The sequence below is a fragment of the Serinus canaria genome, chromosome 3 (genome assembly GCF_022539315.1).
Source record: "Serinus canaria isolate serCan28SL12 chromosome 3, serCan2020, whole genome shotgun sequence".
Lineage (NCBI taxonomy): Eukaryota > Metazoa > Chordata > Aves > Passeriformes > Fringillidae > Serinus > Serinus canaria.
The window spans coordinates 9,076,037-9,101,818 of record NC_066316.1 but is presented as its reverse complement, the minus strand read 5'-3'; the positions used below and the strand labels follow the sequence as shown (position 1 = coordinate 9,101,818).

The 25,782-nt window shown below is 52.1% G+C and overlaps 2 protein-coding genes across 2 annotated transcripts; both read left to right on the top strand.

Moving 5' to 3' along the window:
* Positions 1–98: 98 nt before the first annotated feature.
* Positions 99–19,796, top strand: KLHDC3 (kelch domain containing 3). Its single transcript, XM_030235839.2, has 11 exons — positions 99–255; positions 6,402–6,628; positions 8,927–9,103; positions 11,243–11,358; positions 12,676–12,747; positions 12,974–13,187; positions 13,467–13,553; positions 14,833–14,941; positions 18,427–18,500; positions 18,871–18,949; positions 19,165–19,796. The coding sequence occupies exons 2-11, from the start codon at positions 6,475–6,477 to the stop codon at positions 19,229–19,231; spliced, it is 1,149 nt and encodes a 382-aa protein (XP_030091699.1). The 5' UTR covers positions 99–255; positions 6,402–6,474; the 3' UTR covers positions 19,232–19,796.
* A 1,238-nt stretch (positions 19,797–21,034) lies between these two features.
* On the top strand, positions 21,035–24,974 carry NPAS4 (neuronal PAS domain protein 4). The gene is made up of 8 exons (XM_050972879.1): positions 21,035–21,793; positions 22,289–22,455; positions 22,554–22,690; positions 22,876–22,981; positions 23,123–23,369; positions 23,503–23,612; positions 24,043–24,178; positions 24,331–24,974. The coding sequence occupies exons 1-8, from the start codon at positions 21,693–21,695 to the stop codon at positions 24,629–24,631; spliced, it is 1,305 nt and encodes a 434-aa protein (XP_050828836.1). The 5' UTR covers positions 21,035–21,692; the 3' UTR covers positions 24,632–24,974.
* The last annotated feature ends 808 nt before the right edge of the window (positions 24,975–25,782 follow it).

The following is a 25,782-nucleotide window of genomic DNA, read 5'->3' as shown; positions in this document are numbered from 1 at the left end:
AGTGTCGCCATCTCGGTCCGGGCCGGGGCCGGAGCAGCGCGCCGGGGCCGAGCCCGGGCGGGGCGGGGAACCCAGGGAGCCGCCCCTGAGGGGGGCCGGGGCCCGGCACCGCGGAAGGGCCTGTCGGGGCCGCGCCACTCCGGCGGAGAGGCGGCGCCCGTGGACCCAGGCGGGGCCACGCCGCACTACAAGTCCCAGGGAGCGGCGGGAGCTCCTGCCGGAGCGGGGCCGTCGGAGCTCCTTGTACGGGCACAGGTACGGGGCTGGGGCCGGAGCCGCGGCCGCAGGGGCGGGGGGAGCGTGAGGCCTGTAGGCCCCGCCGAGCCCCTCAGTGAGGGCCGGGGGCGCGGGGCCGCCGCCCTGCCCGGGTGTCCTCGGCCGGGCCCGCGGGCGGCGGGTGGGAGCGCGGGGCAGCACAGAGGGGCTCGGGCGGGGAGGGGCGGCCAACGGTGCTGGAGCGTGTCCAGAGTTGTGCAGAGGAGCTGCTGAAGGGTCCAGAGAGTAAGTCCTGTGAGGAGTGGCTGAGAGAGCTGAGGGTGTTCAGCCTGGAGAAAGGGAAGCTCAGGGGAGAGACCCTGTCACGCTCTACAACTGCCTGAAGGGAGGTTGTCGCCAGGTGGGGGCCAGCCTCTTCTCCCAGGTAACAACTGACTGGCAGGTCAAGAGAAATAGCTTCAAGCTGTACCAGGGAAGGCTTACATTGGATATTAGGAAAAAACCCTTCACGAAAAGGGTAGTCTGTCGTTGGAACAGGCTGCCCAGGGAAATGTTCGAATCACTATCCCTGGAAGTGTTAAAAAAATTTGTAAATGTTGCACTTTCAGGACATGGGTTAGTGATGGGCATGGCAGGGTTGGCTTAATGGCTGGGATCTGTGATCTTGTTGGCCTTCTCCATCCTTAAAGCATTCTGTGACCCCACACATCCCTATTCTTCCAGACAGGTCTGTGTTAGGGATGCTACCCTTCTGCCCCGGCATGACCTCTGCTGTGCCTTCTCTCTCCATCCCATGGGCTCATGTGGTTTCAGACCATTTATTCTCTCACCTAGTCGTGGCTGGTGTGGGGCTGCATGCCAGTCCCATGTGCCAGGCTGAGGGAAGGCTGGCACCTGTGAGCACCACTCTGTCTGGGTATCAGTGTCAATGCAACACAAGGGCAGAGGAACAAACTGATGTAGCCCTGTGTAAAGCTATCAGCTCGGCTTTCCTGAGCCTGCTTCCCAACCCAAGGGCTGCCCTTGGCATGGCACAAACAGCTTGACAGGCTGAGACAAATTCCTTATACGGAAGTAGGGGTCAAGCAGTATCTCCAAAGCTTAGGCACACTCCATAGAGAAGCTGGGGTTTGGAAAGCAAGGTGAAGAAGCCATAGAAGTAGGTGCAATAGAAGCCAGCTGAGTAGATGCAGAATCTCAGCTAGGCTTTAGGCAAAAGTAAGTCAGCAGTGAGCAAAATATTTGGTGAAAAATAAGGATGTGGTGAGGCTGGCTGTAGGGGGACCACTGGGATAAATTTGTGCCTGAGCCGTGGTCTGTGGTTCCCATGGCTAACATGAGCTTCCAGAGCAGGCTCAGTTTATGAGCTCGAGGGCTGTTCTAGCACCATCTGATTTACTGGGGCTGGAATTGCATTGTGAGTGTCCAAGCTGTTGAATGTGCAAGCTTGCAGTTTCACACTGCCTTAGCACAAATGCTCCAAGCATTAGATAAATGTCAAGCACAAGTGAAGAAAGCAGGTTGTTCTCATGTTATCTCGAACAGTATGTTGGATGTGCTTGAAATAGCACGGTCTATATGGACTGCTGTGAACTGGCTGGGCTATTTTAAGGGTTACTAAACCTTGTGGCTGGTATCTTTTGGGAGACGGGACTGAGGCAGCCACACGGTAGGATTTGCTCCCTGGAGCAGCTTTGCAGGGTAGGCTGCTCTTCTTGGGGTGCTGCTGTAATTCTGGGGTGACAGAATGAGTCCTTGAAAATGCAGGCCACTTGCTGTTGGGTTTTGCCCCCTTGCTTTGGGAATTGGATGCAGCAAGGCTGATCTTAGCAGCTTTTAGAAATGGCTCTAGGTTTCCTTCTGTGTGCATAGAGGAGTGAGAGAGCCCAGTGAGCTCCCTTTGAGCAAAGAAGTGGATCCAAGAATATATGGTCTTGCTTTAAGATCATCACCTGGCTACTGTACTTGGAGATGCTCAGTAGCTTTCTATATTGTATGAAGTATTTTCATAACTAATTGTAGGGTTTGAAAATACTAAGCCTAAAGCAAATAGAACAAACAAGTGAAAAATCTGACTATAACCTGTTTTGGTTTTTTGTTGTTGTTTTGGGGGATTTTTTTCTATCTGTGCCACAGTGCTCAAGTCACCACAACAGTTTTGGAAGATATGCTAGTGAGAGATTATTGAGTGATATATCTGTTGATCTGAGGTGTCCATATGCTGTGTTGTTAGGCTCTTGTTAGGTGTAAGATGGAACAGTTGGGATGAAGGTTGTTGCAGGCACTAAGTGCATCTTGAGGCAACAGCACAACCAGAGATATCGGGGTGCTGTCTGTAGGTGCTGCATTGGAAGAATGCAGAGCTGAATTAAATCTGATTGTTCCCTGGCTTAGCAGTGAAATGCTCCAGGTGCTTTGTGGCAGAGGAACAACACACTGCTGTTGTCACTTAACTTCCAGCATCACAAACATCAGGTTCTTCACCAGTAAGTGAAGCAGGTCCTGATTTTTAGAAATGCTCTTATTCCTGGTTAATGACAGGACCTACCAGGGTTTCAGAATTTCTCTGCATCCTCTGTGCTTTACTGTATTTCTGGCTAGATCATGGCAGATCAGGGAAATGGGGAGTTGTGAAGATTACATGGTTGGATGTAAGAGTTCTGTTCATTTTTGGAGAGTGGAAGTGAGGATCTAACGGGAGTCAGTGGAAGCAAGGGTGGCTTGAACAGAAGCTGTGATTCTGTGTGCCTCATCCTTCAGTGCCCTCCCAGTTCTCTAATACAATTTGCCTCTGTCTTATCAATATTTTTGTGTTTTATAGACTACATCACTGTTGCTGGTGTCCTAAATGAGAAACCACAGAATGTTCTTTACATAATCTAATATTGTACAGTTGGGGGAAATTGTTAGTAAATTGTTTCTTATCAATTTTGCTGTTTCCTTCTCTCCTTGGCTGTGTCCTCTGTGATCTGTAAAGAAATCTAAGCTGTAGCTTAATGTCAAGTGCACTTCTCCTACTAAGAAATCCTCATAGGAATGAGACTGAAATGTGGTTTATTTATGTCCACATTTCTATCATAAAAATTAGCATTGGAAATCAAACCTGAATGGAATTCAACAGTGTCCATAGTTGTAGGACAGAAAATATAGTTTTTTTTCTCAAAATATTGTCTAACTCCTATTTGCAGATAGTGCACAGAGGGGGCTCAGAGAACGAAAATGCTTCAAGATAGAAGATTGGTGTAGAGAAATAATTGTAAATAAGGCAGGCAATGAGAATCTGGAGTTGGACATAGTAAGCATGGGGTGGGGTAGGGGAGGCCTCCCCTCCTCAGGAGACAGGGATGTGCAGGGAGGAGGGGAGGCCAGGCTGTGTGTGGCTGAAAAGGGGCAAAAAAATGCCTGGTGATGGCAGGAAGATGTGGTAGTTACAGGGTAGGGTTGTGGCCAGTGGCAGAAGAGGAAGATGGAAGTTTGCACAGGTGCTTTTGTTACAGCGTAGAGAAGAGCTCTTGGGTTTGGAAAATCCCTGACAGCTTGTTAAACCCTGTGTTTTCCCATGACCCTGTAAAGATTACTTCACACTTCTGGTCATTCTGTCTTGGTGAAGTGTTCAGATGAGTGTTTGCTTTTCTTGGCTCTGAGGAGGGGCAGCAGGAGGCTGTGCTGGCAGAGCTCTGTGTTTGCTCTAAAGGGGTATCCCCGGACAGAGCCAAGGCGAAGCACAGCCAACTTCCATCCCATTGCCCTTGCCACCACTCCAGACCTGCCAGTCACCTAGAAAGCACTCATTTGGGGAAAAACTTTTCCCAGTAATTGTAGAAAACAGCATTTCAACATTGTTGCTTCAACCTCAGCATCTTTCTGGCAGTGCCAGGGATTGGGCCTGGAGCTGCTGTTTCTCAGTGGACCAGATTTAACCTCTTGGGATAAGCTGCCTTCTGATGGGAATAGCAGAACTGCTGGGGCAGGGTAGCCAGCTCCTGTGGCAGTGACAGGACCAGCATCCTTGCATCTGGCTCAAGGGAAGTCCCAAGGGCTGAGGAAGAGTTTTCCCAGCCTTTCTGACAAAAAAGGCAGGGGCCTTGGTACAATGCCTGCCTGCTGTGCCAAGCAGCTGTGCTCCTCTACCTCAGTAGGAATCAAGCAGAGAAATTGGAAATAAGATTCAACCTGTTGGTCCTCCTGGATTGGGCTCAGTCTGAAGGGTGTTGAAAATATTGATGCTGGTGATAAAGACCAGTTAAGCTCCTTGAGGAGTCTTTTACAGAATCACTTAAATAAGAAGAGATTATGAGGAAAATATTGGTTAGATTTTTCAGGAATAACTTGTGACTGAGGCAGGAAACAGATTTAGATGTGTGAAGCCTTCAAAATAGCTTGGAAGGTGACTTTGGTGGGTTCCATGGAAACTCATCTGTTCTGTAGCTTTGCAGAAGTCTTATACAAGAGTGCTGCCTGGCTTAAAAAAAATAGATGCTTAAGGGAAAAAACCTGCTAAATCTGAAATTGAAGCATGGCCTGTAGAAGACAAGAGGCTGTTCCTGGGCCCTTCTGGAGCACCCCTGCTGGAGCAAAGCTTGCTGCAGCTTTCTGGGTTACTGACTGCAGTTTAGGTTAGGGTGGTTGCTGCAGGAACAGGCAGGTTTGCAGGAGAAACTGTCACAATAAGGAAGTCTCTGCAGGATGGTCTCTGTTTGGGCTTTGCATGTGTCCTGTCACTGTAGCATTCACATACAGAGCATGGAAACAACTCAAAAAAGAAATAACTTTAAAAAGAAGCTACTCAAATTTTAATGACATTTGAGAGTTCTGGAATGAGGTGACTGGTTACTGAATGGTTTTTAGCTGTCTATGGAGTCAGTGGATGAAGCTGGAAGCCTAAGATCTGCTTCATGCCAGGAGCTCCCTGTTAGTGGCATCTCTTATTCTTCCTGCAGGAGGGGATAAAATGTGAATGTGTGGGTGGGCTGGCTGCTGGGGTGGTCAGGCTGCTGTTGGGCCTCCTTGTGAGCAGTGATTCCATTTGACTGAAGAGCTGGGGGTGGCCAACTGGAGCAGAGCAGCACAGCACTTCCCCTCTTGCTGCCCTCCAGGTACTTCAGAAACCTGAAACAGGAGGGAAGTCCTCCTTGCCAAAACTCACTACTTTACAAAAATGAAATGGGGCAGAGTATAGGAATTTTATGTTTAGGAATTTAGTTCTTGTTCAAAGGCATCCCCAGATTTCTTTGGATTCTGCAAGGGCTGAAACTGATTGTGAGATGGGAGCATGCTGACTGAATCTTTCAATAACCTCGAACCAAGAAATAAAATAAGACAATTTTATTTGTGCTGTCTGACATCTCTTCTAGTGGCTGTTTTTCAGCTAGGAGAAAACTGTTAAAGATCAGACTGACCTGCTGTTTCAGAAGCACCTGGGCAGGACTCTGCTCTAGATTCTTAGATCCAAAGGAGAATCTCTGCAAGAATCAGCTGTGGTGACTTCTCTAAGATATGATCTAAGCCATCTGTTTGAGGAAAGGATATCAGTTGCTTAACAAGATGTGATGCTACAGAATTTTCATAGTTATGCCTGGGTTTGCTGTGGGAGGAAAAAACCTTTTCTGAGCATTAGTAAAGAGCTTGCTACCTCGATTAGAGGGTTTCTGCACTCTTGTGTCTAATTAGATTGAACCCTAGTGCTCAAATCAATAAGTCCAAATGCTAATGTTGTCACCCACCCCCATAACAGGAACTTGGTTGCTTTTTGTAGGGGTGGTTCTTTGGAGGTTTTTTGTTGGGTGTTTTGTTTTAATATTTTTCCTCTGCTGTTTCTCAGAACTGGTCCAAAGAGCACACTCTTCCCTCTGGGTTTGTTCTTTTCACCTTCACCGTTGGCTCTCACTGTGTGTTTTCAGTCATGCAGACAAATGGCTCTGACATGTACGTGACGTGTGCGTGCCCAGGCCGAAGGTGTTTGGCTGGGGCTGCCTGTGCAGCCACCCTGAGGGGTTTTGTGTGCAAGGGCACCTCTGCTCGCTCCTCTGAGCCCTGCTCTGGGTCCCCTTCCCAAGAGGAATGTTTCCAGCTGGGAGGCAGGTGAATGAGGACACATTAAGGTAACCTTTGCAGCAGGCGTTCAGGGAAGATAGGAAGACGTGCAGGATGGATGTTGTTATTTTGGCCTTGTGTCTGTGTTGCAGACCTTGCGGTGGCCTCGGAAGCATGTGGCTGTGGCACTGGGGGCCCTGAAGACCGCCTGGCTTGCAGGGAGGAATGCTACGGTGGGCAGTGCACTTGGAAGGCGGGCCACGGAGGGTGAACCACGCGGCCGTGGCTGTGGGGCACAAGGTCTATTCCTTTGGTGGCTACTGCTCTGGAGAGGACTATGAGACCCTGCGGCAGATTGACGTCCACGTTTTCAACGCAGGTAAATGTGTCCTTGTAGGGCACAAAGGACTTGGATTGCTGGGCTCAGTTACTGCTTTTCTTGCCTGCTGCTGCCTGACTTGTTATACCCTCTAACACACTGTCTGACTCCTAATTTCCAGAAAATGTTATCAGAGTAGGTAGGAGCCTCTTTCTTTGTCCAGCCTTGTGTTTCAAGCGTCAGGGGCAGGACGCATAGGGGCTGTAGTTCATGTGACTGCTAGGATAGGGACTCACTGAAAAAGTCACATAGCCAATGGTTTGGTTTGTCCTTGTTCTCTGCAAACACAAAGTCAGCCAGGTGCAAAGAGGTGATATCAAGCTGGCTCAGGTCTCCCTTCTGGTTTGCAGCCTGTCCATGTTCAGCTGCCCATAGTGTGGAAGGAGCAAGGTGTGAGCCAGTGCACACAGTTAAGATTCCAGGTGTAGACATCTGAGCTGTTTCCCTGTGGAGGCAGCTAACAACTAGTGCCAGCATGATGGAGTCAGTAGAGGCATGTGGCTAGGAGGGAGGCCTTCCCTTTTTGGTAACAGCTATCGTGCACATTCACAGCATAGCTTAGAAAAGCATCTGCAACTGGAGCCATTTGTGTAGGGTAACCAGTACCTGTCATGAGACTGAGCTGGAGCCATGGTTGTGCTGGCACAGGCTGTATTTCTTGATTGAGTGCTCCTTAAACTAAAGAGGTTACTGAGCTGGTCCCTTAAGCATTTCCCTGTAATTAGGCAGGTGATTAAGAAACTGCACAGATGCTTGGGTGGCTCCAGCTAAACAGAACCAAGAACACAGAACCAATGACCAGTTTTGGAGACTGCACAGCATGCTGAATGCTCTTGTGAGCACCCACAAGAGCATTTGTCTTGTGTAGACAAACCTAGTTTATCTGTAAGACGCAGTGAGTTCACTCCTTTAAGAGTGATGTGCAGCAGGGAGAAAAGCATTGGTTACAGAGGGCTGCCAAGGTGACCTGCTCTCAGTGTAGAGGGGGTGTAGCTCAGGACCCTGTGAACAGTGACATTCACCTCTGTCCAGAGGGACTGGGCTTTTATACTCAACACAGCTGAATGTTGTAGAACATGCCAAGTATAGAAGCACTCTTCTGGGGAAGCATAATGACTGTGCCCAAAGGAATGCTCTTGTGTTGTCTTTCCCTCTTACCACTCCCAAATATTAATGTGTCAGAATGCTGCAGGCACCACATCACCACATGGGAAGTGATAGTGGCTTCCTAAGCCCTTGCTCAGCTAGCATTGTCAGGTGGCAGTGCTGGAACCAAGATACCAGATTTTGAATGATCTCTTATCAGTCTTCCAAAGATGAAAACTATGTTTTAGGTAGGAAGCATCCAGTCTAGCTTGACTTTAGCACTGGATGTGCTTCCTCAGTGCCCTTTCTGCCTGTGGGGTAGATGTCCACCTTTAGAGATGCCTGACTTTTCCTTTTCCCTATGTCAGGTATTTAGAGGAACTGAGACTGTTTTCTGCTATATTTTGTATTAGCTCCATGTAGAAAACAAACCTGGAGGCTGTATGTGGTAGAAGGAGGGGTGACCGGTCCTCTTATGTAATGGCTGTGTAACACTCACTGTGGCTCGTGCACTGTCATTAAACCCTGTAATACCTGTTGACTGTTCTGGCTGCTGTTGGACATGACACACAGGAAGGGGATCCTGTAATCCCAAGAACTCCTATTAGTAAAAACAAGGTTAGCAAGGAGAACTTGAATACAGATGGGGTAAAGGAGGCAGACGGCCACCTCATCTATAGCTTGAAAACCAAAACAAAAGCAAACAAACCCCGTTCCTATGAAGCTGCTGGGTTGCTTTACTTCAATTGTGCTTCTACAAGTCCAAGTGATGCATTCAGGTGTTCCCTTGCATATTACTGCAGTGAATTATTCCTGTGCTGCCCATTCTTCCAGCTTTGAGTCTCTTCAGCAATCTCACTAGCTTGAAGTAGTGTCTGCATTCATGGTCCCCTCTGTACTTTTCAATTTTCTTTCCCTATTTGTTTGTGTGTGTGCTGTATCTTTCACTCACAGTCTAGGATGAGCCAGAATGGACACCTTTTCAGTGAATTGTTGTAGAACAGAGCCTGTTTTTGTCTTCCTAGCCTCCAGAGGACTTGCTTCTGTATTTCTTAACTAGCTGCTACTCGAGGTCAGACTCAGCTTTCTCTTGTTTACTCCACTGCCTCTGCACCTTGTCACAGGGTAAAAAGCACTGCAGAGGATGGGTTATGAACTGCGAGCAATTCAGCAGGCTTAGCATTTGACGTGGGCTCAAACTTGTGTTTCCAGTGTCTCTGCGCTGGATCAAGTTGCCTCCAGTGTGGACAAACAGCCGAGACCACGTGAGGGAGGTGCCCTACATGAGATATGGACACTCAGCAGTGCTCATCGACGACACCGTCTACATTTGGGGCGGTCGCAACGACACAGAGGGAGCCTGCAACGTGCTCTACGCTTTCGATGTCAGTAAGTTCCAGCTTCTCACTGTTCCTTTGCACAGCTGTTCTTGATCAAACCTCCTCTCTGCCCCCCAACTTGTTTCCTTGTCCCTTGGTGACAGTCTGGAGGAAATGGTGTCGCTGTTTGTTTCAGCAGTTTGGTGGCCACTGTGTCTGTATCCTTACATCTCGCTGTAAAAGCCTTTGGGGCAGAGATTGCTGGTCTTTTCTAATAATGAAAGTGGTCTTAATTTTTCTATCAGCTTTGTGTTCTCTCTCTGATAGTAGCTATAACTGAAGGGTTCTCTCTATGTGATACAGTATTCCTTAATTGTGGCAAGAAGGGGCTGGGCTCTTGATGATTGTGGTCCCTCTCCAGTGTGGTCCTTCTTTCTGAAGGTGTGAAGGAGAGTGAGGAACAAAGCACAGGAGTAGTCCAGCACAGGATGGCAAAATCAGGGGAGACATGAGTCAAGTTAGATAAACCTGAAAAATAAACTCCTTGAGCCTTTTGGTTGGCTTCTCCATAGCACTTCTGGAGCACCTCTGGAGAAAAGGCACCATCAGGAACTTCATGGACACAAGTGTCAGGAAAGGAAAGGAGTATGTCTGGATTCTGGATGCAAATCCATCGAAATACTGGCCAGTAACTGTCTTGCTGAACTTGCACGGAAACTGCTTGCTCTGGTGCTTGATCCGTGGATCTCTTCTTTACCAGGAAATATCTTACAGCTTACAGCACAGGGTTTCCCCCTTCCTTCCCCTGCCACATGCATCTGAGAAACCACCAGCAAAGCTCTGCCTACACAGAGGCTTTGTAGCGGGACCTGCCTGGTCTCCCTGGCAGCTCCAGTGCTTTAGCATTAAGTGAAAATTAACAGAAAGTCCTGCTCCAAACCCTCTGCAGCTGTCAGGACACACAGGCCTGCCATTCCTGGAAAGTAAGGTTGGCAGTCACAGTCCCAGGTCTGCAGTGTAAGTTCCACTGTAGGAGTCATATCAGGCTAAATAAAGTCCTGTCTGAGTGCAGCTTTGTCCCTGTGGTGTTGAGCAAATCACAAATTGAGGTCTTTTCCATCTCTAGTTTAACATGCTGCAGTTGGTGAGCTTTTGCTGATACAGTGGGACTGAGTTTGGAAGCAGCCCCAGGGAGAAAAGGAACTCGATAGCCCTGAGCTGTCTCACTAGAGGCTCCCCAGGGATTCTGCTGACCTTGCAAGACCCTTTGTGTAGTGCCAGCTGGAGCATAGGTGGAACACTTGTGTCCACAGGCCAAGTTCAGGGAAGTCATCCTCATGCTTTGGCTCCGCGACTCTCTGAAATGGTTTTGGCAGCCAAGGGCTATTAGGGATGGTGGGGGAATGTCTCCTGCAGCCTCGAGGCTTATCTGTGCCTCTTGGAGCTCTTGGGGCAGGTGCCTGTTAGTGCTTGGCACCAAGTCCCTGGCTTGGCTCTGTGCTGTCCTGGCATGGAGAACAGCTCTGGCTGGATTTTAAGTCATCTTCTAAATCAAGCCAGTCCCTGGAGTGTGCAGGCTGAGGGTCTGAATCTGTTTGGTGCAGGCTCACAGGGAGCATTGTGAAGGGTGGAAAGTGAGGAAGAGGGGATGAAAATGTAATAAGTGGAGCAGATAAGACAGGGAGAGCTCCCCTGCAGAGGTGGAGATATGCACAACAGCTAACTTGGAGAACTTGTGATTAAGTGATTTGTATCTGGGTTTGAGAGCTGTTTTTCCTCAGTCATGCTCAGTTACTGAGCATCTCCCCGCCATGAGGTCAGTTGTGCCACTTAGCATTATTGCTTCATTGTAATAGAAAGTGTGCATGCAGAGTTGATAAGTGACTCACAAGTACACTCTGCAAGAGATTCTGTAAAAGTAACATTGTTCAAGCCGTGCTGTTCTGCTCACACTGAAAATGTGAGCTCTTCGTCAGGTCTGGCAGTCAGTGGCCATGCCAAGAGGCTGAGGCTTCTGTCACTGTGTCCCTCTGTGGGGGCTCAGGCAGGTAGCCTTGCCCAAAGAAGCTTGCAGCCTCTCTGGCAGAACAGGTGCTGTGTGAGAAAGCAAGAATGATTTTTGCCTTAGAAATTAAGAATAGTAGTAATAGAACTATCCTACCCCAACTCCTACTGTGTTTTCTCAGCATTGCCTCTTGTTCTGTTTCAGACACACACAAGTGGTTCACACCAAAGGTGTCTGGAATGGTCCCAGGGGCAAGAGATGGGCACTCAGCTTGTGTCCTGGCAAAGAGCATGTTTATCTTTGGAGGCTATGAACAGCTGGTGAGTAGTCTCTGTAACTGTTAATTGGTAAGCCCTTGGGAAAGAGGGTGTTGATACCCAGGACACTGATAGGGGCAGGACACGGGGGTGTATTTGTATTCCAAGTCACTGTCGTTTTGTAACTTAGCAAAGTTAGTACCTTAGTACCCAGGTTATGCTAATTGTTTTATGGAGAACATGGTTGGAAAAGTCAAAAAAAGTGTTGGATTTTTTTTAAATTTCACAAAACGTATTTACCACAAAGAGATAAAAATTTAATTTTTTTTTCTGTCTAATTTCTCAGTCAAATGTAGATACACAAATACAGTATTTTTTAATAAATAGATATTGATCTACATTTATTTTAATTTGGCTCAGAAGTGAGCCAGAAAAATCACTTTCTGCAGTGTTGCTGTGAGGTTTTGTCCTAGTCTGGTGTATGTTCCCTGCAGTCTCCACCTGCTCTGACATCTTGCTGATCCCTTTCAGCAAACATTTGGTTGCCTTCCCATTAAGAATACCTTGAGCCAAAGTTCATCCTGCAATGGCTGTCAGTGTACCTAATGCTCTTTTTAGCAAATCCTTAGGATCTAATCTTAAGAAGTGGGTAAATAAAAATTATCACCAGATTCCAGAACAGATGTGCAAAGTCACATCTGGTTGTTTGGAAGAAAGTTGGGGCTCTGTTACAGAAGTCTCTGGGTTATTTCTTCTTTTCTGAGGGTGATAGGCCAAATCCATTCTATTGATTACAGTAGCAGGAGGGGTTCAGATGTCTTTTTTTTAACCAAGACCAAATAAACCTCTGGCTGTCTTGCTGCTCTCTACCTTGCCTGGAGGAGCAGGAGTCCACATTGTGTGAATGCAATCTCCTTCAGGCAGCCAGATGCAGATGGGTTTTGTGGGACTTCAGAACCTGGAGTATATTTTCTCCTGGATGTTCAGCTTCCCAGAAGTAATCTTAGCTTCTGCATCTCCTTAGGCAGCCTTAGCAGAGCCAGTTTGACTGTCCTGCTAATGCCTCTTTTATCTGCTGCTACAAGGAGAGGGGGCAGGCTCCTGCCATGAATGTATTGTGTGCAGGACAGCCTTTGAGGGAGGAACTGAGCACCAAATAAATGGGAAAGCTGCAGGAAGAGACAGGACACCTTTGGGAAGAAACAGGCTTTGCTTTGCTCTTGTTAAGTGATAAGTGCTGCCTGAGCAAGCAACTTGTTTCTTAGGAAGTGCTGAATCCAAAGGGATGCTCCAGGTCTAAAGGGCAGCATCCTTTCTGGGGCCTGGATGTGACCAGGCTTCTCAGTCCCTTTGTGACCAAGCTGCTCGTGTGTCTTCCAGGCTGACTGCTTTTCAAATGATATCCATAAATTGGACACCACAAACATGACGTGGACCTTAATCTCTGCCAAGGTCAGTGTCTGTTTTTCCCTCTGGTTTGTGGAGGAAGTTTTGCATCTGCTATTCTCTGGGGTAACTGCCCACACTTGTCTTACAGCTTCTGGCTGATGTGGTTGGGCTCTACAGGATGGGAAGTTCTCCAGGAGAAGGCAGCCACCCAACTTCCCCATCAAGATGTGTTATTTCCCTGCTGATTTGCACTCTTTCTTTTGTCTTTATTTTCTGCTCTGTTCTTCAGGGTACTCCAGCTCGCTGGAGAGACTTTCATTCAGCCACCATCATTGGAACAAAGATGTACGTGTTTGGTGGCAGAGCTGATCGGTTTGGGCCATTTCACTCTAACAACGAGATCTACTGTAACCGCATTAAAGTGTTTGATACAGAAACCAACTCCTGGTTGGACTCCCCTCCCACTCCCGTGCTCCCTGAGGGCAGGAGGAGCCATTCAGCCTGTGAGTGGGGGTCTGCTGAGGGTGGAGGATGGTGGAGGGAAGTTTCTGCCTGCCTTAGAAGGGGTGTCTGAACTGCTGGGTGGGGCTGTGGGTTAGAAGGGGTTGCACAAAGCCCAGTTTCTGTGGAAGGCTGCTGCCCACCAAAAAGCCTTGCACACCACACTGCACATGAAGGTGATATAAGGAGAGGTGGACAGCCAGCACCACATTGCTTTGTGTTTGGTGTTGGGTCAGGGACCTGCTGGGTGGCACTCTGATGTCTGTGCTTACTCCCTACAGTCAGCTACAACGGAGAACTATATGTATTTGGTGGCTACAATGCACGCCTGAACAGACACTTCCATGACCTCTGGAAATTCAACCCAGGTATTTATGCTTTTAACTTGTTGCAGTGATAGTGCTCCAGGCCCTCAGGCATGTGAGTGCTCAGAGAAAACATACTGTCCAAGGAGTACTGCTTGAGGGGGAATGGCTCTTGGCTCTTCTGACAGCAACTTGCTACCATTCTTGTTCCTCCTTGGGATGTTTCCAGATTTCAGTTAGAAAATAGAAAGTGAGGTATTGCTGAAAGACATATTTCATTGGAAGAACTTTGTCTTGTTCTTAAATGTGCAAAAGTACTGACAGAAGAGAAGACATGGGGAAGCAATAGGGTTAGGGAAGAGAGAGACTATAACTGGATAAACCATTCAACTTGAGCTGCAGGATCACCATCTCTTGGTACCAGCTCAAACCGTGCTGCAGAAAGGGTGGTTCTTCAGCTCACACCCTGAATATTGGTCAGCTGTGAGCTGCTTTGGGGTTCTCAGGCACACGTTTTACTGTCTAGACTCATTTTGTTTGCTAATTGCTTTGCATAGTAAAGTTACCTGAGAACAGCCAACCACCTGCTCCCGAAGCTGATAGTGAGCTGGTGTGAGAGCTCCTGCAGGTTTCAGTCCTGTGCTTTGTCGCCCCCAAGCATCCTTACCACAGAGAGCAGCAAGAACAAAGGCTGCTGTCTCCACCTGGTCCAGTTCTCCACGCCCCCCTCCGCAGCCAAGCTGTCCCAGCAGCTGATGCACCTCTGCCAGAGTGCTCTGTGATCGCAGCCTGCCGGCAGATGGAGCTGGTTCCTGGATCTCCCTCCTCCAAATCCCGACCGCAGCAGGCTCTGGGGAAGGGAGGCTGCCTGTCTGCTCCTGCAGCTCTGCCCTCTACAGCTCCCTGTGATGTCAGACCCACTGCTGTGGCAGTCTGTGGGTCCTGGTGCTCAGGTTTTGCAAGTGAAAGGCCTTGACAGGGCCCTGAGCAACCTGGTTTAGTGCAAGGTGTCCCTGCCCATGGCAGGGGCTTGGAACAAGATGGTCTTTAAGGTCCCTTCCAACCCAAACCGTTCCATGATATGACCTGCAAATCCTGTCTCAGCAGGCAGAGCTCCAGGACTGTGACTGGCATCTCCGTGGCACTTCAGTAACAACCTCATGGAAATGCATGATTAGCCATTAATGAGGAGGTCAAGGGGGAGGGTGGATATTGGCTAGTTGGTGACTGTGGGGTAGTGGGCCTCTGCTTTTCCTGTGAACTGGTTAAATTCATAACCTGCTTATAGCTGGTCTTGGCCAGGCTCTTGTGACAAGCTGGTGCACTCTTTTCTTCCTGTTAGTTTCTCTTTCTTGGAGGAAGATTGAACCCAAGGGGAAAGGGCCATGTCCTCGGCGCCGGCAGTGCTGCTGCAGAGTGGGGGACAAAATCATCCTCTTTGGAGGTACCAGGTGAGTTGTGTGAGGTGGCTCCTCAAGAGGCTTTGCCAGTCCCTTCAGCACAGTGTCCCTTCACACTCTGACCCACGCTGTATCAGATGGACTTCAGAGGCACATGGCAAGTGTCAGCCCATCTGACAAGTGTAGGTAATCATGTACATCAGGGCTCCTCTGTAAAAAGGCTGTGCAAGAGACTGAAGGTGTCATGGAAGCTTGTAAAGCATCTGATGACAAGCCATCTTGTACATGTAGAGACAGAAGGGTGTAACAGGCTGCTCAGGAGGGGCTGTGCAGTGCTCAAGCTTTCTGGTAAAGAGGTAGTGGGGATAAGAGAGGAGATCCTGCTGTTAGAAGGACATGTATCTCAGTCTGCTGTGCCAGAGCAGACCTCAAACTGACTTATCTTTGCCTACATGCTGCCCTGCTTCTACCATCAGAGCTTCTTTCCTCCATTGCAAGTGTGGGTTCTGCTGCCAAGCTGCAATGGGATGTCACCTCAGCTGGGAGCTGTTTTAGGAGCCTACACTCATGACAAGACAATATTGCCTTCTGCGCCAGTGTTCCTTAGCAACATTCCTATTCACAACAGGGACCTGGTGTTATGGATTTAGCTGTCAAACACTGGAAGTGATACTGTCAGGGTGCAGGGCAGCTGGATGTGGCCAAGAGCCTTAACAGCTGCTAAAAGAAAGGAAGTGGCCTATCACCAGGACACACTCTGTGCTGTCTGGAGTGACAAATTGCAGCTCTGGAGCACAGTCCTGCTTGCCAGTATCTACCTTGCAGAGACATTTTAAATGCTTTCAGCTCTCCACGTGGTTTGGAAAGCTTTGGGGCTCTCTCTGGGATCTTGACAGTAGCTTTTTGGGGATGCTTCTGAAGCCAGCTTGGGGCAGAGAACCAAGCAGGACGGGTTCTGCTGGTGACCTGACCATACCATTGTGTGATGGGGTGAAGGGCCTTCAGGTTCCAGGGGTTCAGGGAGAGTGTGCTTAGCTGTAGGATGCCCATGTCACTTTGAGGGAGTGCTTAGTGCAGGTGAGGTATGCAGAAGTGCCAAGTTTATCCAGTCTCCACAAAAGATACTGGGTGCTGCTCAGTACAGCAGAAGGCTTGGTAGGGCTTTATGGGAGTTTTGGGTGGTCCCAGATGCTGTGCTGTGTGGATTTGTGTTACAGCAGCAGCAGCAGAGCTTTGATGTTAAGCCTTGGCACTCCTGGGAAATGCTAGGAAACCACAACAAATTTGACACCAGTTATTTGGAGTTTGGTTCACCCTTGCCAGGCAATGCAGCAGTGCCTTGTCTTCTCCATGAACCACTTCAGAATTCAGCTTGTTTCTTAGGTCAGGCTCAACCCCAATACAGGCACATTCGTCAGCACTGTTGTGGGGTGGGAAGAGCTGCTGGCAGCCAGGAGGAATGCAGCCTGCTTGAGCTGGAGGGAGGGTCTTGGGGAAGTGGGAGGTGGGGGTGGGCCGTGCTCGCTTCCTGTAACAGTTATCAGGTGTATTCTGGAGCTGCCTGGCGAGATAAGAAGTTTTCCAGGAAGTCGTTGTAATGGAGAACTCCCAGTGGTCTGCCTCCTGACCTGTGCTCCCCTGGCTGGGAAGGGGGAGGGGTGGGGGCTGTCCAGCAGGGATTCTCAGAGGATGAGCCGGCAGGCTCAGCTTTCTAGGGAACAGCACTGGGGGATGGGCAGCAAAACCTCTTTGTGTCTGCCTTTCCAGGATTCACACATCCTGTAGACTGCTGAAGAGGCACTTCTGCAGGCTGCTTGCTCCTATGGCATCCAAAAGCTTTGTTTCTTTGGTAGTCCTTACCAGAGCTTGGTCTTTTTGCCACAGCTGTAGTCCCTCACTGTGGCCAGGAGCAATCCCTCATTTGTGTCCCCTTTAAGGGACCAGGAAGCTTGGTGTTCCCATTAGCTCTGTCACAGTTGTGGCCCTGGTCTGGTTTCCTTCCAAGCTCACCAGCAACTCAGTGTGCAGAGACCATCCACAAGGAAGAAGTGGGGGGAGAAGGAATGCTATAAAACAGTTTAGCTGAAGAGATGCTGATTCTAGATTTGGCTTGAAACTGTGTTTTCCCTGACAAGACGTAGGAATCCTGGCTCTGGGGAGAGAATAGGGGCTGTCACTGAGTGCAGGGTGAGTTGTTTTGCAGCTGGAATGAGCAATTTTGCTGGGCTCTGGCTGGCAAAGGTGTGCTCTGCACACTGATGCCTGGGAGTTGCTGGGGGTTGCCTGGTCTTGAACTCCAGGCTCACCCTGCTACTTTCCTTTTGGTGATTAAAGCCACAGACATGGTGCCTGCTGGCTTTCCTTTGATAGATAAGGGATGGTCTAGGGTTTCCTGTGACGTGGATGTGAGATTAGATTGTGGTGTGGTAAGCACATGAGGTGGAGTTAAAGGGGCTCTTGTTTGTATCCGTGCAGATGGGTCCCATCAGCAACAGGTCTTCTGTGCCAGCAGTGAGCTGTGCTCTGCAGTTTGGCCTGAGGTTGTGGGGACCTGGGGGAGCAGGTACTGCCTCATGTCCCATGAGGTGTGAGGCTTAGTGGCTTGTGGGTGGGGAAATAATGACACTGGCAAGGAGTCACTGCATGAGGTCGGTTCCAGCTGAGAGGTGAGGGCACTCTAAATTGGTTTGTCACAGACCAAAGCAGGACTTAAAACACTTTTCCTTTCTTTTAAATTCTCCAAACAGCTATCAGCCATGGGAGTATTTTCCCCTATTTCAGCACAGGCTGATCTGTCTGTGCAAGTAGATGTAGTGTTCAGTCTCTCAGGTGCTTTGGTTCTTCCATCAAGACCACTGTGGCAGGAAACCATAGGTGAGGCTGTCTGTTCCCTAGAAATGCCTGGTGCTGTAGTTCCTCATTAGCATTTCTGGACCAACACCAAATGGGAGTATCAGCAAATTGGAATTGGTTTAAAATGACTGCTGCATTGCTCAGTGCTCAGCTACAGTCTTCTGAAATGCCATCCCCATTTTGGCACAACCGCTCCAGCTGTGGCTAGAGTCCAAAGTGATTCCTCAGTCGGACTGAGAAATGTCTGTCCTTACCCTGCCATGCAGATGTTTTCTAGCTGCTTTCTCTACACTCTTCTTACAACATCTCAGTGGACAAGCTAAAATAAATGCAGTAGATCTTAACTACATGAGAACAGGAGTGATGGACAGGTGAGATGAGGGGGAGGCTCATGACTGGAATAATCATGGTCATCCATGAAAAGGAGGCAGATCTCCCATGCCCTGCAGAGGAAATAGTGTGTGTTTCTGCTCTCTGGCTCCTGTGCAGCTCTGCCTACTCTGCAAGGAGCTGAGAATGTAATGAGTTTGGGTGCTGCCTGGGGCATCAGAGGGGCAGGAGGCATCACAGGGTCCCTGCCTGGGACAGGGAGGCCAGGAACATTCCTGGGCTTGCTCAGCCCTTGGTGAGCTGGTGTATAAGAATTTTGATACTGACTGACACACTGTGTTTGGTTTCTGCAGCCCATCTCCGGAGGAGGGAATGGGTGATGAATTCGACCTGATGGATCACTCAGATCTCTACATCCTCGACTTCAGTACGTGAGCACTTCCTGCCCAGCCTGTACCTCTTACCACAAGGTGCCCTGTGAGCAGGCCCTGCTGTGAAGCACCTAACTGTGCCCTCTGTGGATGCAGGTGCCATGTCCTGGAGCCAGACAGCTGTGTCTGCCCAGCGTCCTTGGCTTAAGGCAGAGCAGCCAGAGGTGCAGCCATGCTTTGTGTGCTCCTGCATGCAAGACCTCTTGTGGGAGCACAGAAGCCACCCCAGCCTGTCCCTGGTGTGCACTCTGTCTTGTCCCTCAGACAAGGCTCTGCTCTGTTTCCCATGGCACTGATTGCATGATGCTGGAGCCTCCTTGGTGTCCAGTCAAAGCCTGCTGTAGCTAAACTGCTTTCTTTTCCCAGGCCCCAGTCTGAAGACGCTGTGTAAGCTAGCAGTGATTCAGTACAGCCTGGACCAGTCCTGCCTTCCCCACGACATCAGGTATGGTGTGCCTTGCTGGGAGCTCACCCTGGGTACTCCCTGACCTTGGGGTGCTCCAAGCCCTGGCTGAGGGCTGCCCAGGGCCCTTAGCACTGTGCACCTCTGAGGTGAGCTGGGCTGGAGACTGTAGCTGAGGCTGACATGAAGCAAAGCTGCTCTAGCCCAGGGCACTGTGTTTGTGCTTTCTCTCAGTGTATCCTCTTGGTGTGTTACAGATGGGAGCTCTCAGCCATGACAACGAACAGCACCATCAGCCGCCCCATTGTCTCCAACCAGGGCTGAAGAGAACTCGTCCTTCTACCACCCTGCCCTCACCCCTCCACATACTGACCTCTTGCTCCACTGCCTGCATGAATTTTTAGCCCTTTCAAGCAAGGAATGTGTGAGCTCGGTTTGTCTTGCCCTAGCTAGGCCTCCCTCTGCCCTTGTCATGCTTTGGGCAGCACAAGTGGACAGGCAGAGCTGGCCACTGAGGGAAAAACTCAGCACAGCAGCACAGCTGTGACCCCTCTCCTTGCTGGTGGCTCTAGAGCTTCCTTTCCCTTTGCCTGTGGAACTGCAGCTGTGCTGTCCGGTGTCCAGCCACTTTCCAGGGGCCTGAATCAACTCTTACCACCAGCCATGGCCCTGGGGTTGATGTCATGGTCAACCTGAACTGTTCCTGCATTGCCTCAAGAGAGCAGGAACCTCTACACCTGCTCCTACCAGCACTGACGGCTTCCTGGCACCAAAGGGCAGGCCCCAGCTCCAAGCTGAGCCCAGTGTGGGGGTCCGGGCCCAGCTGGACACTGCCCAGCTCCCATTGTAAAACAGCAGCTGGGGGAAGTTTTATAAATGGAGAGGCAGATGTGGTTTCTGTGTGTCCTAGCAGATGAACTGGGGGAGAAAAGGCTTGAGAGGGGAGAGACTGAACCAGGTGCTTTTCCCTGAAGCTGCAGGCCACTGGTGGCTTGTGGCAGCAGCAGGCAGTGGCTGATGTGAGCCACAGCCCTGTCTGGGGTGGGGGAGGGAAGCTGGGCACCCCCCCCAACAGGCACTGCCATGGGGTACCTGCCTCCTGCCCAGAGTTGTGCTATCCTGCAGGAGGACAGAAGGAAAATGGTGTACGTCTCCTGGGCTGCGCTGCCTCAGGTAGGTGAAGGCTCTGTAGCTTCCTGCTTCAGGGCTGGAGGTGGAGAGATGCCTGGGACAGCCTTCCTGGGTGGCACAGAGGGCTGTGCTCAAGCCTTTTCCCACCAACATGAGGCGTCTGATGTGAAGAGGAGCTCCAGTGGTAACTGTAGTGAGGCTAGTGCAGAGAAAGCTAAGGGAGCACTCAGGGTGTGTCCTGGGATGTAAAGTCACAGGGGCAGCCCAGGTGGTGGTGGCTGCTTGCCAGGAATCTGGGTGGCAGAGGGCCCAGGCTGTCTCCCCTGCCCTGAAGGCTGGCATATAGCCAGGGACAAGTGCTCATCCAGCAGCACAAGGTTGCAGAGGTGCCTGGGCTCCTCAGCCTGCAAGAGGTGGCCAATGCAAGCACAATGGAGCAGTCTGGAGCGGTGTGAGAACAGTGAAAACCCTGTGGCAAGAGAACAGAAGGCCCCACAATGGTGACAAGAGCTTGTTCTTCACACACTGGCAGCACCTTGCTGTGAAGGTGATGAGCATCATTGGCCTGGAGGGTAACAGGGTCTGCTGTGACAGCACATCTGGCTGAGGGGGAGCAGCCCCAGCATCTTTTGTGGTCCTTGGCACCTGCAGGTTACCAAGAGGACTTAGGTGAACATCTACCATGTGTTCTCCAGCGGCTCTAACTCCCTCTATCAGCTGCCTCAGCCACAGGCACTCTCTCAAGCTGTGAAATAAATGGTGGAGTTTTTTTGCTGTGCACTAAAGCACCAAGCTTACTCTCCTTGCAGGGTGCCAGGCACTAGGAAATGCCCCCTGAACACCCAGAGTCCCTGTGCTGAGTTGTGTGGTGCTGAGCACAGAGGCTCTTCAATTCTGTCCATGAATGGCTGTCACTGGGAGGAATCTCACTGGGGCATCACGTGGAGACAATCAACCCCAGAAAGGCTCAGCACCCCATGCCAGCTGTCTCTAGGAGAGCAAACCTTTGTGGGGGACAAGTCTCTTCTGGGAAGAAAAGGGACTCATCGGGGAGAGGGGTCACTGACACCCCACTCCTCTTAAAGGGTTCTCTTGGGTTCAGGGGTCCTGTGGCTCTAACCTGCCTCTGCCAGGAACCTACTGCAGGTCTGGGCATGGCACACTGTTCACTACCTTGGTCCTGGTGTCTCCAGTGTATTTTCTTGGCTTATCAGCTTCTCCCAGCACCCAGGTCAGTCATCAGTGATGCTGGAGAGCAGCTCCCAGTCAGGCAGACTTGACACAGGATGTTCTGCAGGGCTGGCAGGAGTTGGGCAGATGCGTGTCCCACAGGGAGATCCCTGCTGCCTTTGTCACTGCCCCCTCCTGAGCGGCAGGTTTGCTTTAAAGACCCTGGCTTCCTTTTATTACTTCCCCTCTCAAATTTCAACTGGTTGCAAGCGCTATTTTTAGCAGCCTGCTTTCTAAAAATAGCCCTGAGCTGTTTGGAGTTGCGTCACAAGAGGTAATTCTCGCCCCTGAGTGGCTTGGCCTCTGCACCCCAGGAGGGTACAAAAGGAGGCCAGGAGCAGCAGGGTCAGCAGGTTCAGCCATAGCCGGAGGGGAAGGAGGCAGCGGTTCCCTTCCAGCTCCAGGCCATCCCAGACCCGGCAGCATGACCATCTTCTGCAGCCACTGCCACCGGCCACTGCAGGCAGAGATGAGCTGCCTGCCTGCGAGGGCCAAGCAGGCGTCCAGCGCCCCGAGGCCGTTCAGGTGAGCTCTCTCCCACCTCCTGCCCTCCCTCAGGGCTGGGATGGCCTCCCAGAAGCCCGGGATAGCTGGTGTAAGCTCTGACGGCCCTTGCAAGGTGCTGACACCAGCCTGGGACAGCGGGACTGCCAGCCAGTGCATGGGGTGGAGGAATTCCCAGGAATTTGGAGGGGCAGAGGTATTTTAAGTGGTTTAGGAGGAAAGGCATATTGTACTGGGCTGGCGCGCACATTCCAGCACTGGATGTACTTTCCATCCTGGTGGGCAGGTTGTGTCACATGGGCTCCCCACCAAAGCACAGGTCATTTTCCAGCCCTGGGTAGGCTTGAGCACCTCTGCCCGTGCCCACAAGGTTTGTTCTCCTAGAGGGAGCAGCTGGCACGGGTGCTGAGCATCTCCACTCCATATCCCCGAGCTGGCAATTCTTCCCACAATGACAGGCAGGGATTCTGTCCCTTCCCCTCCCTGGACACATGTCCCAGATGGCTGGCTTTGCAGGTCAACCAAGAGTGCTTCCAAGGCTCGCCGAGACCAGATCAATGCGGAGCTGCAGGCACTGCGCTCCCTGCTGCCCATCTCTGCGCAGGAAAAGGAGCGGCTCTCCTACCTGCACACCATGGCCCTGGTGTGCCTCCGGCTGCGGGGGGCTCAGCTGTTCCCTCCAGGTACCCTCAGCACTGCTGTACTCCACACTCGCTTGGCTCTGTGTGGGGCACTGCCCCTGCCTCATCCAAGACAACAGTTCACCCTCATCCCCCTGCAGGCTTGGCTCCTCCTATGGGACCGGCCCTTGGCACAGAACTACTCTCCCTGCTCCCGGGGTTTCTGCTTGTGCTCTCAGCAGACAGCAAGCTGGTCTACATCTCAGAGAATGTGGCTCAGGTCCTGGGCCTCTCCGTGGTAAGGCCTGCTCACTGGGCATTTGCAGTCACTGTCCCTGTACCCATCCTGGTACCTTTATTGCCTGCACAGCACACTGCCCCAGCAGGCTCTGGGCTGTGGCTCCAGCAGGCTGTGCACCCATGATGCCAGCCAGGGCCCACTGAGACAGGCACAGTCTCTGAGGGCAGCCCTCTCTTTGTCAGGTGGAGCTGCTCGCCCAGGGGGACACGGTCTTTGACATCCTGGATGGGCGAGTGGGAGAGGATGTGCACAAGAAGCTCCTCCTTGCCCAGGAAGAGCCTGGCAGGGGTAAGGGAGGCCTCGGCTGGCATCTCATGGATCTTGCCACCCTGCTCTGGCCCTTGGCTGTGATTTGAGGGCAGAGCCAGCCTTGCTAGGAGCAGAGTAAGGGGGCTCCTGACCCACTCTGAATGGTGTGTTTCCCTACAGAAGTCACTTTTGTCAGCGAGATGCGCACGTCCAAGGCCTTCCGGCTGCAGCACGGGGGCAATCGGGTGGTGGCAGTGTGCGGGCGCTTTGTGGCCTTGCACTGGCCACCCTCCCCCTCCACCACAGCCTTCCTGGCTCTCTGCACACCCCTTGTGCAGTCACCCACAGATGGCGAAGCTGCTTCCCAGGATGACATATTCCAGAGCATGCATCTCCTGGACATGACGTTTATTGATGTCACGGAGAGGTGAGGGGTGCCTGCTTGTAGCACAGCTCCAGCTGTACATCTCAGGCAGCAAGAATCATTTCCCTTCGCCAAGCCTGTGTATGGGATGCAGGCTCCATACAGCACTCAGCCCCACTCCCCTTGTTTTTCCCAGTGTCACCTACCACCTAGGCTACCACCGGGAGGAGCTGGTCGGTCAGTCGTGGTACAGTCTCCTGCACCCTGAGGATGCTGACCTGGCAGCTGCCCAGCACAGGGCCGTGGGTGAGTGTCACACCCAGGAACGTGCGTGCTGTCCCCTGGCTTCATGGTCTGGTTATGCCTGAAACGTGGCTATCCAGGACAGCAGCGACAAAGTGAATTCAGCCCTCCCTGTTCTGACTCCCAGGTCCAAAAAGGATGAGGTGGGGAAGTGGTTACGTGTCCCATACACTGTCCATTAGTAGTTTCCAAGCTGGGGGTGGGCAGTCCTGCTTTGCCACGGTATACAGAAGAGGGACACGCCCACTTGAGCCCCATCTCTTTGGGAGCGCAGGACTGCTATGGACCTGATTCTGCTCTGTGTTGCTTTTGTCCCGCTGGGGCCAGACTGGTGACCGGCGGCAGAGCCCACCGGGGCAGCCTGCGGGGCTATCCCGGCACCCTGGGGCCGTGCCCTGCTGCCGGCTCACGCAGTCCCTTCCCTTGCCCGCAGCGCTGGGGGCCGGGCCCGGGCCGGCAGCGGGGACCTCCGTGCTGCGAGTGCTGCGCAAGGACCGCGCCTGGAGCTGGCTGCGCGTGTGGGCGCGGCGGGACGGCGGCTGCATCACCTGCACCTGCCGCTGCCTTAGGTAAGCGGGACCTCGGGGGGTGGGGGGCTGCATCACCTGCACCTACCGCTGCCTCAGGTGAGCGGGATCTCGGGGGGTGGGGGGCCGCATCACCTGCACCTGGCGCTCAGCCAGGGCCCCCTAGGCTGCCGCTTACCCCGTGTCCGCCGCAGGGAGGAGGAGGCGGCCCACCTGCGCGCCCGGCAGCCCCGCGCCGCCGCCCCGCCCGCGGGCCGGGATCTCGGCCGGCTGGCCGAGCAGCTCCGCGCCTTGGCCGACAGCCTCTCGCCGCCCGCCACCGCCACTCCCTGCCGCTGGCCTCGTCCCGAAGAAGCCGAGGACGATGCCTCTGTCTGCCTTGGGAACTCTCTGCTGCATCACCCTGCCCAGTTCCTTCGGTTTCCTTTCGAACAGAAAATAGGGTACAACATTCCAAGCGTGCTCTCACAGGTGTCGAGTGTTCAGAGGTGCTGACACCCCTTGGTCTGCCGGTTGTACTTGTCCTAATGCAGGCCGCTGTGTGTGACCACATTTCAGCCTGCTGGTCACTTCTGACAGCTGCAGCTGATCCAGTTGGAGGCCATGGCAAACCTTCGTTCCGTACACTTGGTGCTCGAATTAGAAACTTAGTCTGGGCTGCGATAAATCCGGCATCAGGACGGCTCAGTCCAACAGCGCAAAGGGATCCATATCTTGCACTTAAAACCACTTACTTACTACTTAGCTGTATATTGCCAGGGCCTTTATGTACGTGACCCACTCCTCAGAAAGGAAGGATTTTTGCTTAAAAAAAAAAAAAAAAAAAAAAAAGGAAAAAAAAAAAAGACAATAAACGCCGCTCCCCCACGTGACTGCCTCTGCCTGCGTGCTCCGCTTCCGGTTCCGCCGGTGCCGCGCGGGCCGTTCCGGGGGCGCGGGGCCGGTCTCGGGGCGATGGGGCCGGGACGGGGACGAGGACGGGGACGAGCCGCCGCCGGCGTCGCCACAGAGAGAGAGGAAGAGGCGGCCGCGGAGCAGCTGCTCGAGGGGCTGGAGCCGGCGGAGGAGAGCTCTGGCTCCAGCGACGAGAGCGACGACGGCGGGAGCGTGGTGGGGGCTGGCGGGAAAGGTGAGGGGGCCCGGCGGGAGCGATTTCGGGACAGGCGGCAGCCTCAGCTCGGGGCGCGGCTCCCGGCGCTCGCTTGGTGGGAAACGAGCTGCCAAAGAGCTCGGTGGCCTCTCGTGTCCCAGCTCCTGCATCCCCCCCCTTCGCCTGCCTAGCTGAGCAGGTCAGGATCAGCAGCAGGGTCGGGTGGGAAGTCCCTGAAACAAACACGTGTAGGGGCCTCTCGTCCCCAGTCTCCTTCCCAGTGCGGGGAATCACAGAACCATAGAATGGTTTGCTTGGAAGGGACCTTAAAGATGACCCTGTTAACTCCACCCGCCCTGACGTGGCAGGGACGCAGCTGGCTCCAGGCCAGGTTGCTGTGGAAGATGTCGCACATCTCGGGGACAATGCTGTGTGCCGCTTCAGGTGTCCAGGAGCTCGAGAGCCCCTCACAGGACAGCAGAGGGGAAGAAGCAGGCGATGCCCGGCTGTGTGGGCTGAGGGCCGGGGGTGGGGGTTCTCATCCACTGCAGCAAAC

Bases quoted from the DNA above. Each gene is read 5' to 3' on its own strand.
- NPAS4 (XM_050972879.1), top strand. From the start codon at position 21,693: ATGACCATCTTCTGCAGCCACTGCCACCGGCCACTGCAGGCAGAGATG. The intron at 22,456-22,553 runs GTACCCTCAGCA...ATCCCCCTGCAG, and splicing joins GGCTCAGCTGTTCCCTCCAG to GCTTGGCTCCTCCTATGGGA. The intron at 23,613-24,042 runs GTGAGTGTCACA...CCTTGCCCGCAG, and splicing joins TGCCCAGCACAGGGCCGTGG to CGCTGGGGGCCGGGCCCGGG.
- KLHDC3 (XM_030235839.2), top strand. From the start codon at position 6,475: ATGCTACGGTGGGCAGTGCACTTGGAAGGCGGGCCACGGAGGGTGAAC. The intron at 13,188-13,466 runs GTGAGTGGGGGT...TACTCCCTACAG, and splicing joins CAGGAGGAGCCATTCAGCCT to TCAGCTACAACGGAGAACTA. The intron at 18,501-18,870 runs GTACGTGAGCAC...TTCTTTTCCCAG, and splicing joins TCTCTACATCCTCGACTTCA to GCCCCAGTCTGAAGACGCTG.